Genomic DNA, 19588 nt, shown 5'->3' on the forward strand with positions numbered 1-19588 from the left:
GCTTTCGCTAATTTATGCATCTAAAATGATGACGAAAATATGCTCATATCGAAAAGAAAAAAAAAACCAAGTTAAGGAAAGGGAAAGCCAATTCGATATTATCGGTTATATACTCATAGCGCTTCCACCAAAAAAGAGATCCTAGCTATATATTATCAAACCGGTCTGATAGCAGGCTAATAATACTAAATTAGCTGATCTTGTATGCTACTTAGGGATAATAATGGACCACGATTCTTTGTACTTTCTCTCATAAATCTATAAAATTTTAACTCACCCTATTTTAAATCTAGGATTTAAATTTGAGCGAAGTGCACCGGCGGTCTCTAAACTTGTGTGTATGTGTCATCTAGGTTCCTAAACTCTCAAAATGTATTTTTGGGTCCCCGAACTTATTCGGGGGTGTCATATAGGTCTAAACAGGCTCCAACCCGCTCCATCCGCTGACGTGGCATGCCACGGTGGCATCTACGTGTTGTTGGGGCCATGTAGATCCCACATGTCAGTATCTCTCTTCTTATTCTTTTCTCTTCCTTCTCGTAGGCGTCACCGTGGCATGGCATATCAGCGGATGGAGCGGGTTGTAGCCTGTTTGGACCTATATGACAACTTCGGACAAGTTCGGAGACCCAAAAATACATTTTGAGAGTTCAGGAACCTAGATTACACATACGTTTAAGGACCTATATACCACTCTTTAAATTTTGTTGATCAAAATAACAGCCCTAACGCTGTTAGGGCATCTCAACGTATGTTCTCATTATATGCAGATGGTAAACTGGGCTCGTATGTAAGAGAAATGATTGGATGGAATAGAGAAAGATGAGAGCTGCAGTTCTCACAGTAAGGACGCGTTCTTCGCTGGGTGGTAAGTTAAATTACCTTGCGCGGAAAAATTAGTATATAATTAGTTAATTATTAATTATAAAAATATAAAATAAATTAAAATGATTTATAAAAACAACTTTTCTATAGAAAATTTTCGTAAAAAATAACCCGTTTAACCGTTTGAAAAATGCGCGCGTGAAAAATGAGAGAATTTAGTTAGATGGCTCAGCCAAGAGGGCCTATATATATTTAAGATAGTACCCACTTTAGTATCTGCCCCACAATGATTCATCGGGTAATAAGATTTCTTAATACCAAATTTTTGATATATATTGCAAAATGCTCTTTGGACAGTACTAATAAGTATCCATGATAATGCTCTCTTGACTGACTGACCGCTGAGCTGCACATTTGACCGAGCTATACTATCCCAATCGTCATCGGTTGACTGACCTAAACTAAAACCCGATCCAACGGCCTCTCCTCTCCGTCGCAGCAGCAGCAGCACTCTAGTCCAGTCCAGTCCACGGTCCAAACCCTCACGCCACTCCGCCGCCTGCTCAACTCCGACGGCGACCGCGAGCAACCCCCCCCCCCCCCACCCACCTCCGGGAGTCGGCGGGCGAGCTCGAGCTGCCACGGCTAAAGGCCCCCGATCCGCCGGGATCCAGCGGCGGGCGAGCGGGGGCGGCGAGGCGAGATCGGGCGCCGCGCTTTGCTGGGCCCGGCGGGAAGGCCTAGGAGTGCGGGATCGGCGGGCGGGCGGCCGCGAAGGGGTACCTCCAGCTGGCTGCGTCGCCGCCGGCAGGGAGGTTGGTACTCTCTACCTCTCGCTAGCTCTTTGGTCAAACTCCCTCCTGCCTGCCTTGACGCTTTCCCCGCCCGATGCCGGTTTCGCTTTCCCTCCCTGATCTGCTCCGTGTCTCTGTGCCGCGCTGTTGGTGTCGGATCGAAATCTTGCTGCCACGACCGCGAGACCACCCCCCTGGCTAGTTCTTGTAGATGACCCCGTTTTGGGGAATGCTCCAGTTGTATTGTCCTAGCGCATGTTGACCATGGTTATTACTGTTTTGATTTTGGTAGTTTTCATATTAACCGGTGATCAGTGACAAAAAAAATTGTCCTTTTGCTGTTGTTACCTTCGATTCCAGCATTTATTGCATTTAGGCCTTGTTTAGTTTCTAAATTTTTTTTCCAAAAACATCACATCGAATTTTTGTACACCTAAATAAAACATTATACATAGATGAACTAAAGAACTAATTACACAGTTATGGAAGAAATCTTGAGATTAATCTTTTGAGCCTAATTAGTCCATGATTAGCCATAAGTGCTACAGTAACCAACATGTGCTAATGGCGGATTAATTAGGCTCAAAAGATTCGTCTCGCGGTTTCCAGGCTAGCCGTGAAATTCGTTTTTTCATTCGTGTCCGAAAACCCCTTCCGACGTCCGATCAAACATTTGATGTGACACTTCTCCCAAAAATTTTCTCAATCTAAACACCCCCTTAATCTCCTTGTCTATTATGTATCTTAAATAGGTTGGGCTATTAAGATCGGTATACTCCATCCATTTTATATTATGGGATGTTTTAGCTCTAACTATAGATTCATCAATGGATCAATGAATATGTTATTTGCATATATGTTCAGATTCATTAGCATCCATATGAATCGAGCATTGGTAAACTCTGTTTGCTCTTGAGCATTTGCTTACTAACTTTTTGAATAAGTAGATACCCCCATTTCACAAGTTTATCTGGTTGCTTGGGTTTTTTGTCAATTAACAAAATCATGGATATGTTTATTTCTATATTTTGTTGTTGTCTGGCCCTAGTTTAATGCATTATAATTGGTTTAATAACTGATAATGCCATTTACTATGGGTATTTATTGTAATTTTGCATCAACTTCTCCTTGGATTTTGCTTTTGTGATCTATCCTTATAATTGCCATGGACAAATATTGTCAAATAGAAGGAGTGCTCTTGGGGATGTTCTCATTATTTTGTCTCATGTTTCTGTTTAGGCATCCAACAACTTCATTCTTGGATGTTGAAGTGATTCAGCAGCTAGAGCATACCAGGATGGCGGTCAAGTTCCCCTTTACAACTATCGTCCAACTTCTCATCTGCTTCATGCTTTGTCAATCATGCTATGGCACATTAAATGACATCAACTGCTTAAAGAGACTGAAGGAATCAGTTGATCCAAACAATAAATTAGACTGGACATTTGGTAACACTACTGAGGGAGCTATATGCAGTTTCAATGGTGTGGAGTGTTGGCATCCTAATGAAAATAAGATTCTCTCTCTTCGTCTTGGCAGCATGGGTCTTAAGGGCAGTTTCCCTGATGGGCTTGAGAATTGCAGTAGCATGACTTCACTGGATCTCTCAAGCAACAGCCTTTCTGGTCCAATCCCAGCTGATATCTCAAAAAAGCTGCCATTCATTACAAACCTTGATCTATCTTATAATAGTTTCTCAGGGGATATTCCAGAATCCCTATCTAACTGTACTTATCTAAATACTGTCAATCTGCAAAATAACAAATTGACTGGAACAATCCCAGGGCAGCTTGGTATTCTCTCTCGCCTAACCCAGTTTAATGTTGCCAACAATCAATTATCAGGGCCAATACCTTCATCTTTCGGCAAATTTTCATCCTCCAGTTTCGCAAATCAAGATCTCTGTGGGAAACCTCTGAGCAATGATTGCACTACCACTTCAAGCAGCCGTACAGGGGTCATTATTGGTTCTGCTGTTGCTGGTGCAGTTATAATGTTTATAATAGTTGGTGTTATTCTGTTCATTTTCTTGCGGAAAATGCCTGCCAAGAAAAAGGAAAAGGATGTGGAAGAAAATAAATGGGCAAAGAATATTAAGGGTGCAAAAGGAGCGAAGGTATACTCTTCATTTTGGAATTATGATTTAGTTTCTTAGCATGCACATCTATTTATTTGAATGCAGCCTTTTCCTTTTCCTAGTTTATAAAACTTGGTTACTTTCTGGTGATTCACTTAGGGTCTTATCTAATCATGACTTTTGTTCTGGGGATTTAAGAATTATTTGGCTATTCAAAAGGGTGTTCTAACATCTTTCCATGCCACCAAATCACCACTTACCAATGATTTTAGTTGTTATATGAAATATCTTTTGTAATTGGTAGTATATTAATATCCAGAGTAGTTTTCTGCTTGTCCAATCTGTTATCAAGTCATAACCCCTTCCCCACCCATCTCTAAAGGAAACTTAACCACATGCTTTATGAGTACAATCCTCAGGGATTTATTTTAAGCATCAGACCTGATAACATTTCATTAATCAGTGCACTCGCCTAGGGAAACAGTATTGTTTGCTGAACTGTCACTTTTTTAATTCAGGTATCCATGTTTGAGAAATCTGTTGCAAAGATGAAGTTGAATGATCTGATGAAGGCAACAGGTGATTTTACTAAGGAAAATATTATTGGAACTGGTCGGTCAGGAACTATGTACAAAGCTACACTCCCAGATGGTTCATTCCTTGCTATCAAGAGGCTACAGGATACTCAACATTCGGAGAGTCAATTTGCATCTGAGATGTCAACATTGGGAAATGTTAGGCAGCGTAACTTAGTTCCTCTTTTAGGCTATTGTATTGCTAAGAAAGAGAGGCTCTTGGTATACAAGTATATGCCCAAGGGTTCACTCTATGATCAGCTACACCAACAGACTGGTGAGAAAAAGTCATTGGAGTGGCCGTTGAGGCTCAAAATTGCTATTGGGGCTGCTAAAGGGTTGGCATGGCTTCACCACAGTTGCAATCCCCGCATCCTTCACCGGAACATTAGTTCAAAGTGCATATTACTTGACGATGACTATGACCCAAATATTTCTGATTTTGGGTTGGCAAGGCTTATGAATCCCATTGACACACACCTGAGCACATTTGTCAATGGTGAATTTGGAGACCTGGGGTATGTAGCTCCTGAGTATGCACGCACCCTTGTGGCCACTCCAAAAGGGGATGTTTATAGCTTTGGAGTTGTGTTGCTTGAACTTGTCACCGGTGAAGAGCCTACACAGGTGAAAAATGCCCCGGAAAACTTCAAAGGGAGTTTAGTGGATTGGATAACATACCTATCAAATAATTCTATCCTTCAGGATGCAGTTGATAAGTCTTTGATTGGAAAGGATTATGATGCTGAGCTGCTTCAGTTCATGAAGGTCGCATGTTCTTGTGTGCTTTCTGCTCACAAGGAAAGACCGACAATGTTTGAGGTTTACCAGCTTATGAGAGCTATTGGCGAGAAATACCATTTTAGTGCTGCAGATGATGAATTGACGATGCAACCACAGACTGCTGAAGCCCAACAGTTGGATGAGCTTATCGTTGCAAACTAGAGAGTTTGAATGATGAATGGATGTTGCTCAGATGCAGGAGCTACTGTGAAGCTTCTAGATAATCAGGGTTATCTGAACTGAATGGAACCCAGCTCAGTATTTTTTTTCCCATTACTTGCATTACTGAGCTACACTAGGTAAAGCAGTAAGCTCCAACATATGCATGCCATTTGGTTTGTAAGATCTGTATCAATTAGCCACGTTAAAAACTTTTTCTGTATATTCTTGCCTTGTTGTGTACTATCTCTAGGATTGGCATGTCCTGCTGTTGTAAGGTGGACCAACTGTATCAGCATCCGAACTTAGTTGCAGTAACTCGTAGATTTTAGTAATGTTGAACAGTACCACTGGGTTGTCGATTCTTCACATTGTTGTTTTGGTGCGTTCTTTTACCATTTTTATTTGTTAACGTGGAGTTGGCTGGCCCAGGTTTAACTACAGTTAGTGTCTACGGTAATCTGATGAGATGTGGGATCACTGTGTTCGTTTGGTTTCTTTCTGGGTTTGAGCTACCGAGTTGGTAATTTGGTACCTTGTGAAATCTAAACGTCCCAAATTAGCCATCAGATCTACCAGAGTGAACGGACCGGAATTTGTTGTTACTGTACTGAACTGCCGAAGCCGAATGTCCTGGATCATATCCTCTGTTCACTAACAAGTGGGCTCCACAGATGGTAAGATCTATATATCAGTACTGTTCACTAACAAGTGGCTTCCACAGGCGGTAAGGCCCACATGTCAGTCTGCAGAATTGTAGGGGCAATACTGCAAAGGATCTTAATTCAAATGTCGTAAGTCCCATGGTAGCGTTACTTTTTTTTCCTTTTCTTTTCTTTTCTTCTGAAAAATCATTGTAGCATGGTAATACTTAGGGTATACGAAACAACCGAACCGACTGGTGGTGGAGCTAATGCCAAATTTGAATTTACAAATTTTGAATTCAAAAAGGGCGAAAGCCTTGGTATGTCGACCAAAACCGTGCGATTTTACGTAGAAACCACGCGGTTTGCAGAGAAAACCGTAAAGAGTGAAATCCAAGGGTGAAAAAATTCAAATAATCAGAAAATATCATAAAATTATATAAAAATAGAAAACAATTAGAATGTTATAGCTGTAACATTTAAGACATGTTATTTAAAAAAAAGAGTTCTGACATCTATTTTAATTAGGGGTATTATAATAATTATATATATAACAATTGATAAGTGGCAATTAATATAGAACGGAAGTGATATTTAAAGTATATGAGTACACCAGAATATAAGTAATAAGTAGCACAAATATTATACCATCTATTTTTTCTATATACATCTCCCTAGAAAGTAAATGTATATCTACAGATAATTCATGTAGTAACTGTTATCTAATAAGCGACAACTACGATTTTTATTTTTCATATTATCGTAACCCTATGATAATTCAAATACTGTTACTTAACCCTACCATGGGATAACTGCAAGCAATCAATATAGAACACAAGTGTCATTTTTTTTCTTTTTTGGCCAATATTTTGTTTTCACTTTGTTCTTGTGTTTAAATTTATTTTTTTCATCTATTTCTTTTACCAAACATCTCTACAAATCAATCTCTACCACATATATTTTTATTTCAAATTTTCCCAGTTTTTTTTGAATTTAGCCTAAATTCATATGTCCGTCCTTACTGCCGCTTACTGTTACCGTGACATGGTGGAGTGTGCGGTTACCACGGTTTCATCAACCCCTGTTAATACTGCTACAATACTACATTCTCGTTATCGGACTGAACTAGGCTGTGTTGCTCAGATGCAGAAGGCAATTAGGGTGACCGGAACTGAATGGAACCCTGCTTTTTTGACGTGCGTTTGGCACAACCATATATTTGTTGGCTACGGTCTACATGTTGGTAGTGCTCGGTCTGCACCATATCTTCCAGAAATTTGGACGGAACTCTGGAATTATTTCATCTTCTTTTGAGACTCCCTGAACAATGCTAGAGCCCTGGCCAAACTTACTAGGAAAGGAATAAGCTTTTGCCTAAAACTCGGCAAATTCCTTCAAACCTTCTGAAACTTGAGACATGCTCAGACTTTTCGCGGCTATTGCACCATGGATGCAAATAAAAAGTATTATCTCCGTCTCTAAATGTTTAACACCGTTGACTTTTTTTTATAAACGCTTAACTATTCATCTTATTCAAAACTTTTTATTAAATATGTAAAGTTATATATATAATGAAAGTATATTTAACAATAAATGAAATGATATAAAAATAATTAATAATTATGTAAATTTTTTGAATAAGACGAATAATCAAACGTGTATAAAAGAGTCAATGACGTCAAACATTTAAGGAATGGGGGAGTAATTCTTAGGAACATGATATCAATAGGTAAGAAGTACACAACTTACATAATGCTTTGAAACCTAATGTGAGCAGAAAATAGCCAAAGCTAATTTGAAAAATGGATGATATCACACCATATCAAGGAGATCGGAGTGAAATGTTTTACCCAATCGGTACCTGAGCTTCAAGACTGGGCATTCACCCAGCAGGTTAGTTATATACGGTAACAAAACCGATAGCATAAATATTCCAATAGCCAGCCATAGGAGCCTTGGGGCCAATACGGTGTATAAACCAGTAGCAAATGCCAGTGGTTGCCATGTATGCAAACCCCATGTTTTCGTTTATACTTGTGCTTACGATCCAAAATTTAAATTTTCAACCTTCCATTTGGAGTTTATTTTAGAATTTTTTTTACCGAAATTTATTTTTCAGCATTGACTTTTAGATCACCAGGAATACATATATAATTTTTTTATCCACAAATTACCTTTCACTTACAAATATGCCGTTTGGTTTTTTTCTATGAAATACCTAAACAATAACCCTAGTAAGAATCTATAACGAAGCAAGAACTGAAGACCTTCTCACGTTGCGGCAACGTGTAAAAATGCAATTGCAAGTCGGGAGCACATTGCAGACCAGGAATGCCTGACATGCGAGCTTTCTTGCCATGATGGGGAGTCCGTCGTTCCCTGCATCGTTGCTATATCCTCCAGGCAAGGTGAAATCCGCGGCGAAGGTAATTGTTGAAATGATGATAGCTACTATGGACGTTTTGCTTGAAATGAGGACAGCATCATTCCTTGAAGAATCAGTGAACTTTCCCTTGACTTTCTTCTGAAGATTATAATAAACAGAGCTTGCATTTTGGGGATCAGCCTCTAAGAAAAGCATTGACAACTTCATTCTGCATTCATTGAAAGACAGGCACATATGTCATTACACAATGATACAATAATAAGATAAGAAAGGTGTTTATTAACTCTAACTTTTGAATCATTCACTTTTAACCCTTACCACTAAAATTACGCACTATCAACCTTGGACAGAATTTACATTGTTTTTCGGTGCACTAGTAACAGTAACATAGTTTTTACTTTTAAAAATGGATTTTTTTTTCTTACAACGCTCCAAAGTTGTTTAGACCATTCATTTTGTGTTGATCCAATGGATAGGTTTCCTCTTACCTCATTGGAGGTAAGAGATCACAAAAAAGGAAAGAAAGTCCTACAAACTACTATAAAATATTGATGCCTATAGAGTAAGTAATTAATGAAACGTTCTCATTTACCATAATTCAAAATTCAAATTACAACATGGCAAGGTACTTACTTTTATAATTTTCCAACTTTGTGCATGTTTAAATCATAATGAGAATTTTAAATTCTACTATCAAATTAGCATAATTCAAATCTAGTGTTTATATTTCAAACTGTAAATCATTCACATGCTTATGAAATTTTCAAATACTTTGAAATCTAAACCATATTTAATTTCATTGCAGCTATTCTAATTTTAGATTTTAAAACTACAGTCATTTGAATTGTAAAATATATTTTTTTATGAATACTAATTTCATAATCTTACCATGATTTCTGTGTAACTTTGATTACCAAGAAAATTTAAATAATCACTTAACATATTTGAAATAATAACCTGCATGGGCCATTTGAATGGATTGGATGTTTGGCATTTTATGGACCCGGATTTCTTGCATGTGTTTTTCTTTGGAAGTAATGTTTATAGGACTATCAATTATATCCTTTTTGTGCTTTCACCAATTAATTAAGTTGTGAAAATTTATTTATCATTAGACAAAACAAATAAAAATTGAACGGCCAGGATTTACTAGAGGTAACATGGAGCACCTTAAAAGAGCTCTTCAAAAATTAGTATATGACTTCCAGAAAATATATGACAACTATTAAAGGTACGCACCTGTGCAGTTAACATATATGCCATGAAAAACTAAAGTAATATTAAAGTAATATTGAATTACATGAATAGAATTGAATTACCCAGTTTAAAGTCGTGGCATAATCGGTGGTATTCCCCAACTCCCAAGCTACCTCATTTGTATCATTGTCAAGGATCGTCAAGTCACCCCAATAATACCAATGCCAGTGAAAAGAAGAGCAATGCAAGGCTTGGATGGTAGGGCGCAAGGGTCATGCTTGGGGCATGCAGCCCAGAGCACCAGTGCCCCCTCCTCGCACAATGCTTTAGAGAATCCCTCAAAGAGGGTGTGGAGACATACAAGATCTACACCTACAAGAAATGTGCAATGTTACCGATGTTATGTGGGGCCTAGGGTTATGGCGGCCCCCATCCTTCTACTTTAGTGATGTATCTCCTTGTGAGTAAGAAAGATGTTGAGACCTACATAATAGAAATATGTAGGAAACACTTGACACAGTGTCCAAGTGGTACACCACCAGTGAGTAGGCTATGTCCATCATAAACTTCTTCATCAATGATATTTTCGAGAAACTCGTTTAACTCAACTCGAGGTCCTACTGAATAGCATAGAAGTGCCAGGAGCCCAAGGTGATGCCAGGGGCCCGGGCGTTCCACACACATGCCTGTGTGCATACATATTACCCTAGGGCGTTGCTGTCACAATCCCAATGAATGGAGTAACGTGTGGTTAAGTCCTATGGGTTTCACTAGCGGTACATGTTGGATGGTAAACCTAGTGATTCATTCAGGAGCAGCACTATCCCATCAATCGATGATGGACGCTCAAAGGTGAATTACAGTTTAGGATAATTTGACAACCACATACAGTTGGGAGGTGGTGAAGCCCGAAGCTACCAGGGATGCCACCTCACTTGGCAGGTCATTAGCTTGGCAACATGGAAAGGTGTAGCTGCCCGCCTTGGCTAGCAATGACCCCTGTATTATACACGTGCTGGCACGGGAGCATACTCAGCCATGTGTCATGGACAAAAGGGCTGACTAGCCCTAGGGCCCTGGGTCATGGCTCCTAGGGCAAAGCAGTGGCGATAAGCCGTCTAATAGCATAATGATGCTAGAGTGGACCATTACAAGGCTTTCTATTACTTTTCTCTACGTAATAATTATATTATAAGGCCTCTTTTGAAATATAAAAACATGGGTCAATCTATAAATTTATGATAGGCAAGAATATTTGTAAGCAATACACATTACATCCATTAAAATCAGAGAACACAAAGAGTAGTGTATTGTAAACCAGAACCTGTATAAACCCTTATGGTCATTTTGTTATTGAGGTTTTGAACTTCACACACTTTTCTGTTGTAGGAATAACGTACTATGACAAAGAGGCAATTGCAAATTTGTATTATAAAAACAGGTGATATAAGAAATATTATATGAACTTTTTTGACAAATAAAATTTCATAAGAAGTTATGTTCTTATTTTCCTTTTTGCTGTGCGAGGTTTTCATCAAGACGATATAATGCGGAGCATTTATTACAATTCTTGTATGGACGCTCAGCTCACTTGATATACCCCCTTTCATTTCAAAATATTAGTATTTCTGATATTTAAATATGATATAAAATATAAATATTTATGGCACTATATATAGTACTAGACCTATCAATAATTTTTCATTCAAAATTCTTCTCTAGCCTCCATTCACTTCTTATTTATTAAGGAACATCGTAATCTTTTCTTCTTAACTTTAATTTCCGCTAAATAATCTAGAAATATTTAGATTTTAGGACAAAGTTAGTAGTTAAGAGTTTTAACAAGAGTATTTTGGCAGTTGACCCTAGAAAACGCGCTTTGGCCGTATGTCCATATGACAGGAAATTTTTACCTATCTTTTCACTTCTGGTTATGCTTATAAACTAAAATTTGAATTTTCAACCTTAAATTTGGAGTTGATTTTGGGGTTCTTTCACCAAAATATATTTTGCAGCCTTGGCTTTTAGATAGCTAAGAATAAGTATATAAAGTTTTATTCACAATTTAATTTTTATTTATAAATATATTGTTTGATTTTTCTATTAAAAAACCAAACAATCGCAGACAACCTGCAGGTCTTCACTTACGAATTGCTTAAGGTTGCTGTAACAATGTCTGTCAGACGTGGGTATCGGTCGCTGGTCGGTAGCTCAGATTGTGCAGTGGTTGTGTGGTTTGAGGTGGCAAGGGTATTTAGAAACTGCCTTAGTTTCTATACTATAGGATATCGTGTTAAGAAACTATCATCTTTTATAATGTAACTTTTATATCTCGTGGTCACATGACCCATTTGTTTCTCTAACTTTTATGTAAAGACACTGAGTCTTAATCTAGAACCAGTTTCATTTTACGTAAAGACACTGGGTCTTAATCTAGAACCAGTTTCTTTATTTTTGTGTCTCTCTCTTTAATAAATAACCTGCCACATAAGCAAATTGCTTACATGACATAGCAATAAACACAGATAGAAACTATCCTTGGGTCTGCACAAGCAGTGCCCTAATGGGTTGAAGTTTTTTATATAAAATTTATGGAATAAGATCCAAAACAGGGTGGACTAAAATTTTATAGGTTTTTTAGCTAAAAATATTTAAGGGTTTAGTAGGATTATGAAAGAATCCCAGGGTCTTGGCCCATTGTCACCCCTATATATGATACAAAATCCCTCCGTTGTTTTATAGATGATACAATTGACTAGTACTAGTGCTAATAGTTTTTAAATAATTAGCATATGAGAAACAAAATCTTATTGCTTAATATAATACACTTCAATGATATGTCATCATTTTAAGCGTTTATGCTATTTTAAAATAAGAGTTGTCAAAGTTTAAATAGATAGTGTCTGGTCATCTGGTGCTACCTATAAATGAACTAAGGGCAAATCCACCGATTCATGCCATCCTATAATCATATTGAAAATATATGATAAAAAAAGGGTTAATTAGATCTCTGCTATTCTAACTTTCACGGATTAGAAAAATATCATTATAATTTCTTATTTGATTGATGCCATCGATATTTGTTTGAATTTGAATCCATGCCACTCCGTCGTCAGTTCCGTCGCTCCTCCAACGTTTTCCATCCATCCCGCCGGACGCTCAACGTCCGCCACTGTCACCATTTGCTGGCGTCGCTGTCTTGCTGCTGGCGCCGAAGGGCTCCCGGAGCAGCGCCGAGGAGAACGCGGCGAAAGGTCCCGGAGCAGCGCCGTGGACTTGGCTCTGAGCCAAAGCCGGAGGGACAGAATCCATCGGCGGCGGCGGCGAGTTCGGTGGGAAGCGGACTTGGCTCCGAGCTACATCTCGCGCGTTCCTCTAGGGCTGGCTGGCCGCCTCCACCGCAGCTGCTGTCCCCTCTCGTCTCTGCATCCGCCATGGCCCGGCCATGGTGCCCCGCACCTCGTCAGGAGCAGCGGAGCCCGGCTATTGGAGAGCGGCGTGGCCGCCTCCGGCGCGAATCCTTCGCGGCGGCAGCAGCAACAGCTAGGGGAGCATGAGGCGGCGGCCATGGAGCCGGAGAGGAGCAGTCCGCGTGAGGTAGGTCACCTCACCTCACCGTCCTCTCTTCTTCTTGCTTTTGGCGATTGATTGGTTTGGTTGGTGCAGGTGAGGGCGGAGATGGCGAGGTGCTTTGACCTCGTGGGCCGCCTCGGCCGTGGCGCCGTCTACCTCGGCTCCTCCAGGGTGCCGGCCACCCACCCCTGTTACCTCCAGGCCACCGAGCTCGCAAGGGAGGCCGGGGTGGTGCCGGCGCGTTCGCGTGCTGCTGCTGCATACGACTGCCGTGGGAGTTGCTGCCGCCCCCGCCTCCGTGTTCGTCGTCGACTCCATAGACTCCATCGTCAGGCCGCCGGATTTGCTCGTCGCTGCTGCTTGCTACCGCTTGCAGGGATTCGACGGGGAGGATGATGGATGGATGCAAAACGTTGGAGGAGCGACGGAACTGATGACGACGTAGTGGCATGATCTAATTTTAAATCTAATTTTAAAGAAGTATCGATGATATTAATCTGAATAAGTGAATCCATATAAGTGAATTGTAGTGGTATTTTTTTAATCCGTGAAAGTTCCGATGACACAGATCTAATTAACTCTAAAAAAACAGGCTCCAGCAGATTATGCATCCTATCATGTAAAAATAATGGCCATCCAAATTATAAATAATTAAACAATATATAATTAATTGTATTTTAAGACAAAGACGGTATAAAACAACTAGAAGGAAACCAACCTGACATCACCATTACAATTACTCTTAGATCGTTATTGGCTACAGTTTTTTCACAGTTAAATTTATTGCCTTCAAATTTGTGCCAATCTTGTCTGTAACAGAAAAAAAATTTGGCAAACACAGCCAGGAGAGGCAACGAGGCAACAGAAAAACTGGCATAAGCCGGACATGCATTTTCAGGTAAAAATAAGGAAGAACAGAGCTAGGTCCAACTGGATGTCTGCTGATAATTTTTTTCGTCTGATTACCGCTACAGACGCCGTGAGAAATACAAAGCTTGAACACACTGTTTCAAGCCACAAGCACCGCGCTACACATAACTACAATTGAAAAAAAAAATGTCGTATGTCTTGGGCTATTGCAGGTTTTATGCTGGAACAGGAATACAAGCTTTATCTTGTTTTCGTAAATTAACAAATTTATGGCATTGGGTGATGGGTGGCGGCAGAAGGGAACTTTAAAACTAGTAAGGGCGATATCGCCGGCCATGACTCCCTTCACCACCTCGGCTACCACCATCCCTCTGGTCACCCCGTCGCAGTGGGGGTGGAGGAGGAATTCCCCCAGGTTGTTGCCTATCAACATTAGAAACAAGTTGTGAGGAAATGAAGATGTGTGATAAGAATTGTTTACTACCCTAGCACAAGGGAAAAATTATCTTACAGAACATATCCGAGACGACCATCAGGGAGCACCATTGGAACCATCCTCATTCCAGCTGGTGCTGGTCCTCTACCATATATCATAGTCTGCAAAAAAGAAAAAAAGTCCATAAAGACAGACTACAATGTCAATATGGTAGTAGCCTACAAACGGTTTGGTTTACCTGGTTGTATCCAGGACCACCACCACCATAAGCACCATACGGATCTCTCATGTAGCCACCATAAGGAAGAGGAAAATTTGGAGCTCCTGCAGGCTTGAACGAGTGATCAGGTTTCTTGTCAGCTATAGGCTTGGCCATTGATACTTCCAATACTTGCCCTGTGATTCGTCAGTGCAAGATTAGCTCTAATTCTGACGAACAAAATCTAGAAGTAGCTGTTGACAAAGTTCTTGGCAATGTCACTGGCTCCTTAATATCCAAAACTAACAAGTTAGTGGTTACTAATATAGCGTGTAGTAGAGCTCAATGCAAAGGCCCCATGAAATCATTGCAGCAAATGAACAAACCACATCTGCTATCCACATCAAGCAACTACCTAAATAAAGAAGATCAAGTTCAATGAATAATGATAAATGATAAACGGAGGAAAAATTACCATCAATTTCATATTTTTCGCTTCCTTTGACTGCCTTCAGTGCACTTGATCTTTCAGCAAAGTGAATAAAACCAAAATCTCTCTTATTGCCAGCCTTAGCAAGTGGTAAAACAACTTTTGTAACCTCTCCATGCCTTTCAAAAATCTCCTTAATCTCCTCTTTAGAAGCATTCTCTGGTAAGTTCTTCACATATATAGTCTTCACCTGTAAAGGAAATGTCATTCAGACAAATGCTCCTAGGGCTCAACAAAAAAGATGATAACATTTTAAACCTACTAAACTCTGTGAATATAAAAAATTCAACAAGCTAAAAGTGCATCATAAAAATAGGAGAATCCATCAACAACAGAGACAACCTCGCACAGGTTGAGCTGAGTCAGTGGCATTGAACGAGTAGACTAACTTCGAAGACATCCTAACTACTACGGCACACTGTTTCGATGTACAGACAACAAAATATGTTTGGTTCTACATCCACAAAACGATGGCTATTCTGGTTCAGCCATAGTAACAGGTAATTCTGGTTCACAATATAATGTGAACAAGAAATAAGTAAATATAAATAGCTCCAAATATATCACAGATTCATGTTTCTTTACTCATTTGACAATTCTCTAGCAAAATTATGGCATAAAAGAAGTTAAATGCCTATTTTACAAGTACATTACCCTAATAAAATTAGCAATATAAACATTTTTTTCCTTAAGGGGCTCTACTTCGATGTGCAGAGCTGCACTGCATTAGTTGAATAATAAATAGTGCAGAGTTTTTCATTTACAGCGGCCTGTGCGGTGTGATGGGATAAAACATTTCTAAGCTAATAATAAAATTTAAGATTAAAAACATTTCAAGCTATTAAAAAAAATTAAGATAGAACTGCACCTTTCATATATAAGAAAAAACTGAATACATCTAAATGTACCTGTAGGATATATTATAATACATTTTTGCAAATATGTGACAAACATAGCGTGCATGATACATAAGCTTGCATACAACTGTTGGTGTATGAGAACCCATGTATATATGTCTCGAAAAGAAAAAAGTGATTGAGCATTTTTTTCTTAGAAATTAAGTGTTCAGTTCTAGATAAAACAATTGGTAAGCCAAAGACCGCTGCTAAATCAGCAAAGCACTGGTTATTTGAACCAGACTTCTAATTGCTGGTGCTCATGATACGAAACATGAAGTCTCCAACTTCAAACGAAAGTAGAACCTTCTGCATTCAGATCACCTCCTTGTGCTCTAAAGAAAGACCCAGCAGCTTCAACACAACAAACTAAAAAGTTACTGTATGCTCTAAAATCCATTAGTCTTGTTTCTTGAGCATTTTCTCAAGCACCTTGTATGCATACATAAGTACATAACTGAATGCTATTATCTAAGGCAAATCCTTATTTGAACCCCCTGGCAGCAACACAGGAACCAAAAGAGGAAAAAGGTCAGCAAGTGTCACCATTTCGATGGACGGCTGGACACAAGACAATCTTGCCGATGCATACTTTCTGCTGCTTGCTGTGAAGATGTTCCCCTGCAGCTTCCCTGAGCTGCCACACACATGACCCATGTCACATTGCCATCTTGACATCTGCCCGCATCATGGTGCCAGGCTGCCAGCCACCGTTGACACTGCCTTTTGTTGTACTCTACACCAGTGATGTTAGCGAGGGCATGGAGGTGCCTACGCTTGGAGTGGGACGGTGTGTAGCCAAGTGGCAGTGGATATTGGAGAGGGAGAGCTGGTAGATCTGTGGACACCAGTTAGCAACTTGAGGTCGAGCGGCTGAGGGGAAGATAGCACTATAGTAGCGGGACTGGTGCATGTAACAGTTTTGAGCACAGGGAACATCAATGCTTGGTGTTGGGGGCGGTGTCAAGTATGCAGGCATTCCATCTGTAGAGCATCAGCGTTGGTAGGGTGCTGACCACACTGCCTGAACATAGTGCACATGGAGGTGGGATAAATGTGTGAGCAGAAGATAATGGCATACACCAGGTGTGGGATATGATCGCAAGTGTATATGGGGAAACAATTTCTGCAGGACATGGGGAGAGACTATTTGGAGAGGATATGCTGGCACTCGCCTCTGTTTACACTGACATAACAAGGACACGGCACGACGTTGCACACCACATGTGATGGGAAGGACACGTGATGGTTGGGCTGGAAGGGCGGAACAAACTCTGGTTTTTATAATAGTATAGATAAGGATAATAATGGATGGTAGATGGGGTTAATTCTAAGTAAGTGCAGACTCAGTGTCTCCAATGGGCCTTTTTGTAGTAAAGATACCTGGGCAGCTGCAGAAGAAGAATCTGATGAACCCTTAGGTTCAGCCCAGCTGACGGTCAATTGGCTACCATCGACCTTAAAGTTTGGTGCTGACAATTTCTGCCTGGCATAATCTGCACAAGCGTGGTTATAATACTCAACAAAGAGGAACCCACGGTTACGGCTGGGGTCATGCAAATCCTGCAGGACCAAGACAACATCTCTATTAGAAAATTTGGAACCTTTGTCATAAAAGTAAAATACAACCATGAAATCACAGACACACCTTGAACATCTCAATGTTGACAACACCTGGCCCCTTCCCATGGATTATGTTTCTCAGCTCCTCCTCACTCATCCCCTTGGGTACATTGCCAACGAATAGTCTGTGCTTTGCCTGCGACAATGAGCACCGCAGTGTCCTTCCCTGCACCAAAGAATAAACCACCAACATAAGCATATGTGAGTAGATTTCCTCTATTGCAACCCAGAGAGCCACAAAGATTACCTTGTGTTCTTTGTCATGCAGTTCCTCGATAGCACGCTGAGCTGCATTCTTAGTGGTGAAGGTGACAAATGCGAATCCTTTGTTCTCCTTGGTCTCTTTATCCTTCATCAACCTCACCTGTCATCGAGGGCATCAGGTCAGATTGCAGTACATACTATAGGTGGGAAAATAAAACTCTACATTTTCATAAGGTGTATTTTGATTTCATAATTTCTTTGAAACAAAAACTCGAGCAATAATTGATCATAAAATATATTTCTAATATCTATAAAACCAATATTGTGTTCAAGTACTTTGAAGACCATTAATATCTCACAAAATATGTTTCTAATAGCTATGAAACCAATATTGTGTTCAAGAATGAATCTAACAGTACAAGTCTTAACACCAAAATGTACTTGTGTATTAACTAATTACTGGTCAAATTCCTTCAAATTTGACTTGCTTACGTAAAAAAATACACCTTATAAAAATTTATGAAGAGAGTACCGAAGAAGACGAGAGCATCGAGATACCTCAAGGATTTCGGCGAATGAGTCGCATAGCTCACGAAGTTCCTCCTCCGTGGTGTCGCGTGGGAGACCACCAACGAACACCTCGGAGCCCTGAGGCGGCAGAGCGAGCAGCTCGTCCCATTTCCGCTTCTCCTCCTCGCCCTCAGGCCCATCGCCGGCGGCCTTGTCCATCTCTTCACCCGCGCCTCCTTCGCTCGCCGCCGGCCCTGCGTCTTCCTGACGGCCGTCGCCCTCGGCCGGATCCTCCTCCTCCTCCACCTCCGGCTCTTCAGAGTCCTCACGGCGGCGGTGGCGGCGGTACCCGTTGTCGTCGCCCATGGTGTCATCGTCCCCCTCCAGGTCCACCTGCTCCTCCGGCTCCTCCGACTGCTGCCGGCCCGACATCCCTAATCCTAGAATCAAACCACCCAAAAAAAAAAACAATCAGAAATCACCAAAACTCCAAAAACATCCAAAATAACCTCCAGGTCTAGGAGAGGCAGAGGGATGGGGAAGAGGATGTGTGCCCACCGGCGGCGACGATGCGGCGGCGGAAGCAGCAGGATGCGTCGCCGCAGGACTCGCGAGGAGGAGACCGAATAGATGGCCAAACGGCTGAACCGGGCTGCCACGGCCCGTTAGGCACGACGCCTGTAGCGGGCCGGGCCGTGCCGGGCCGGCCCAAGTGTTGAGCCCATGGCCCAACAACAACACAAGGCTACCTGTCCTGGGGCCGTGGGCCGTCTGCAGCCCATTGGCACGCGCTTCTTGTTTGTTCGAATGAGAAAAAAAAACTTTTACCCCTTAACTGTGGCTCGAATCTGATTCTTATCCTTCAACCCCATAAATAGGTTTATTGATTCCAACTATTAAAATAACGTAAATTATATACTCATTGGTAGTTTGGAAAGCGGTTTTAGTTGATGTGATGCCTACGTGGCGGTGTTGATTTGGTCTTGGTCCATGTGGTGTTGACGTAGCCTTTTTTTGGCATTAGAATAAAAATGAAAAACACAAAATATGTGACCATGCCTCTGTCTCGACCTCCTCAAATTTTTTTGTTCTTTTATTTTTATTCTAAAGCTACAAAATGGCTACATCGATGCCACGTGCAATGAAGACCAAGTAAACACTACCACATACATACCACATTAACCAAAACTATGAGAGATCTAGTTTGCACAATTTTAATAGTTGCAGGAGTCAATATTGTATGGTCGGATAGTATGAATTAGATTGGAGTCATAGTTGGGGGAGGGTCAAAGTATACATTTTCCTTGTTTGAATGGAGGGAGTGGGAGGCTAGGGCTGAGAGCGCAT

General features: G+C 40.7%; 1 protein-coding gene and 1 pseudogene across 1 annotated transcript; one reads left to right on the top strand and one right to left on the bottom strand.

Moving 5' to 3' along the window:
* The first annotated feature begins 1348 nt into the window (after positions 1-1348).
* On the top strand, positions 1349-5696 carry LOC102710631 (probably inactive leucine-rich repeat receptor-like protein kinase At5g48380). The gene is made up of 3 exons (XM_006662795.3): positions 1349-1640; positions 2859-3735; positions 4215-5696. The coding sequence occupies exons 2-3, from the start codon at positions 2917-2919 to the stop codon at positions 5214-5216; spliced, it is 1821 nt and encodes a 606-aa protein (XP_006662858.1). The 5' UTR covers positions 1349-1640; positions 2859-2916; the 3' UTR covers positions 5217-5696.
* An 8238-nt stretch (positions 5697-13934) lies between these two features.
* LOC102710916 lies at positions 13935-18861 on the bottom strand (annotated as a pseudogene).
* Between the last annotated feature and the right edge of the window lie 727 nt (positions 18862-19588).

Source organism: Oryza brachyantha, chromosome 11, assembly GCF_000231095.2.
Source record: "Oryza brachyantha chromosome 11, ObraRS2, whole genome shotgun sequence".
In the NCBI taxonomy this organism is placed as follows: Eukaryota; Viridiplantae; Streptophyta; class Magnoliopsida; order Poales; family Poaceae; genus Oryza; species Oryza brachyantha.

Bases quoted from the DNA above. Each gene is read 5' to 3' on its own strand.
- LOC102710631 (XM_006662795.3), top strand. From the start codon at position 2,917: ATGGCGGTCAAGTTCCCCTTTACAACTATCGTCCAACTTCTCATCTGC. The intron at 3,736-4,214 runs GTATACTCTTCA...TTTTTAATTCAG, and splicing joins AGGGTGCAAAAGGAGCGAAG to GTATCCATGTTTGAGAAATC.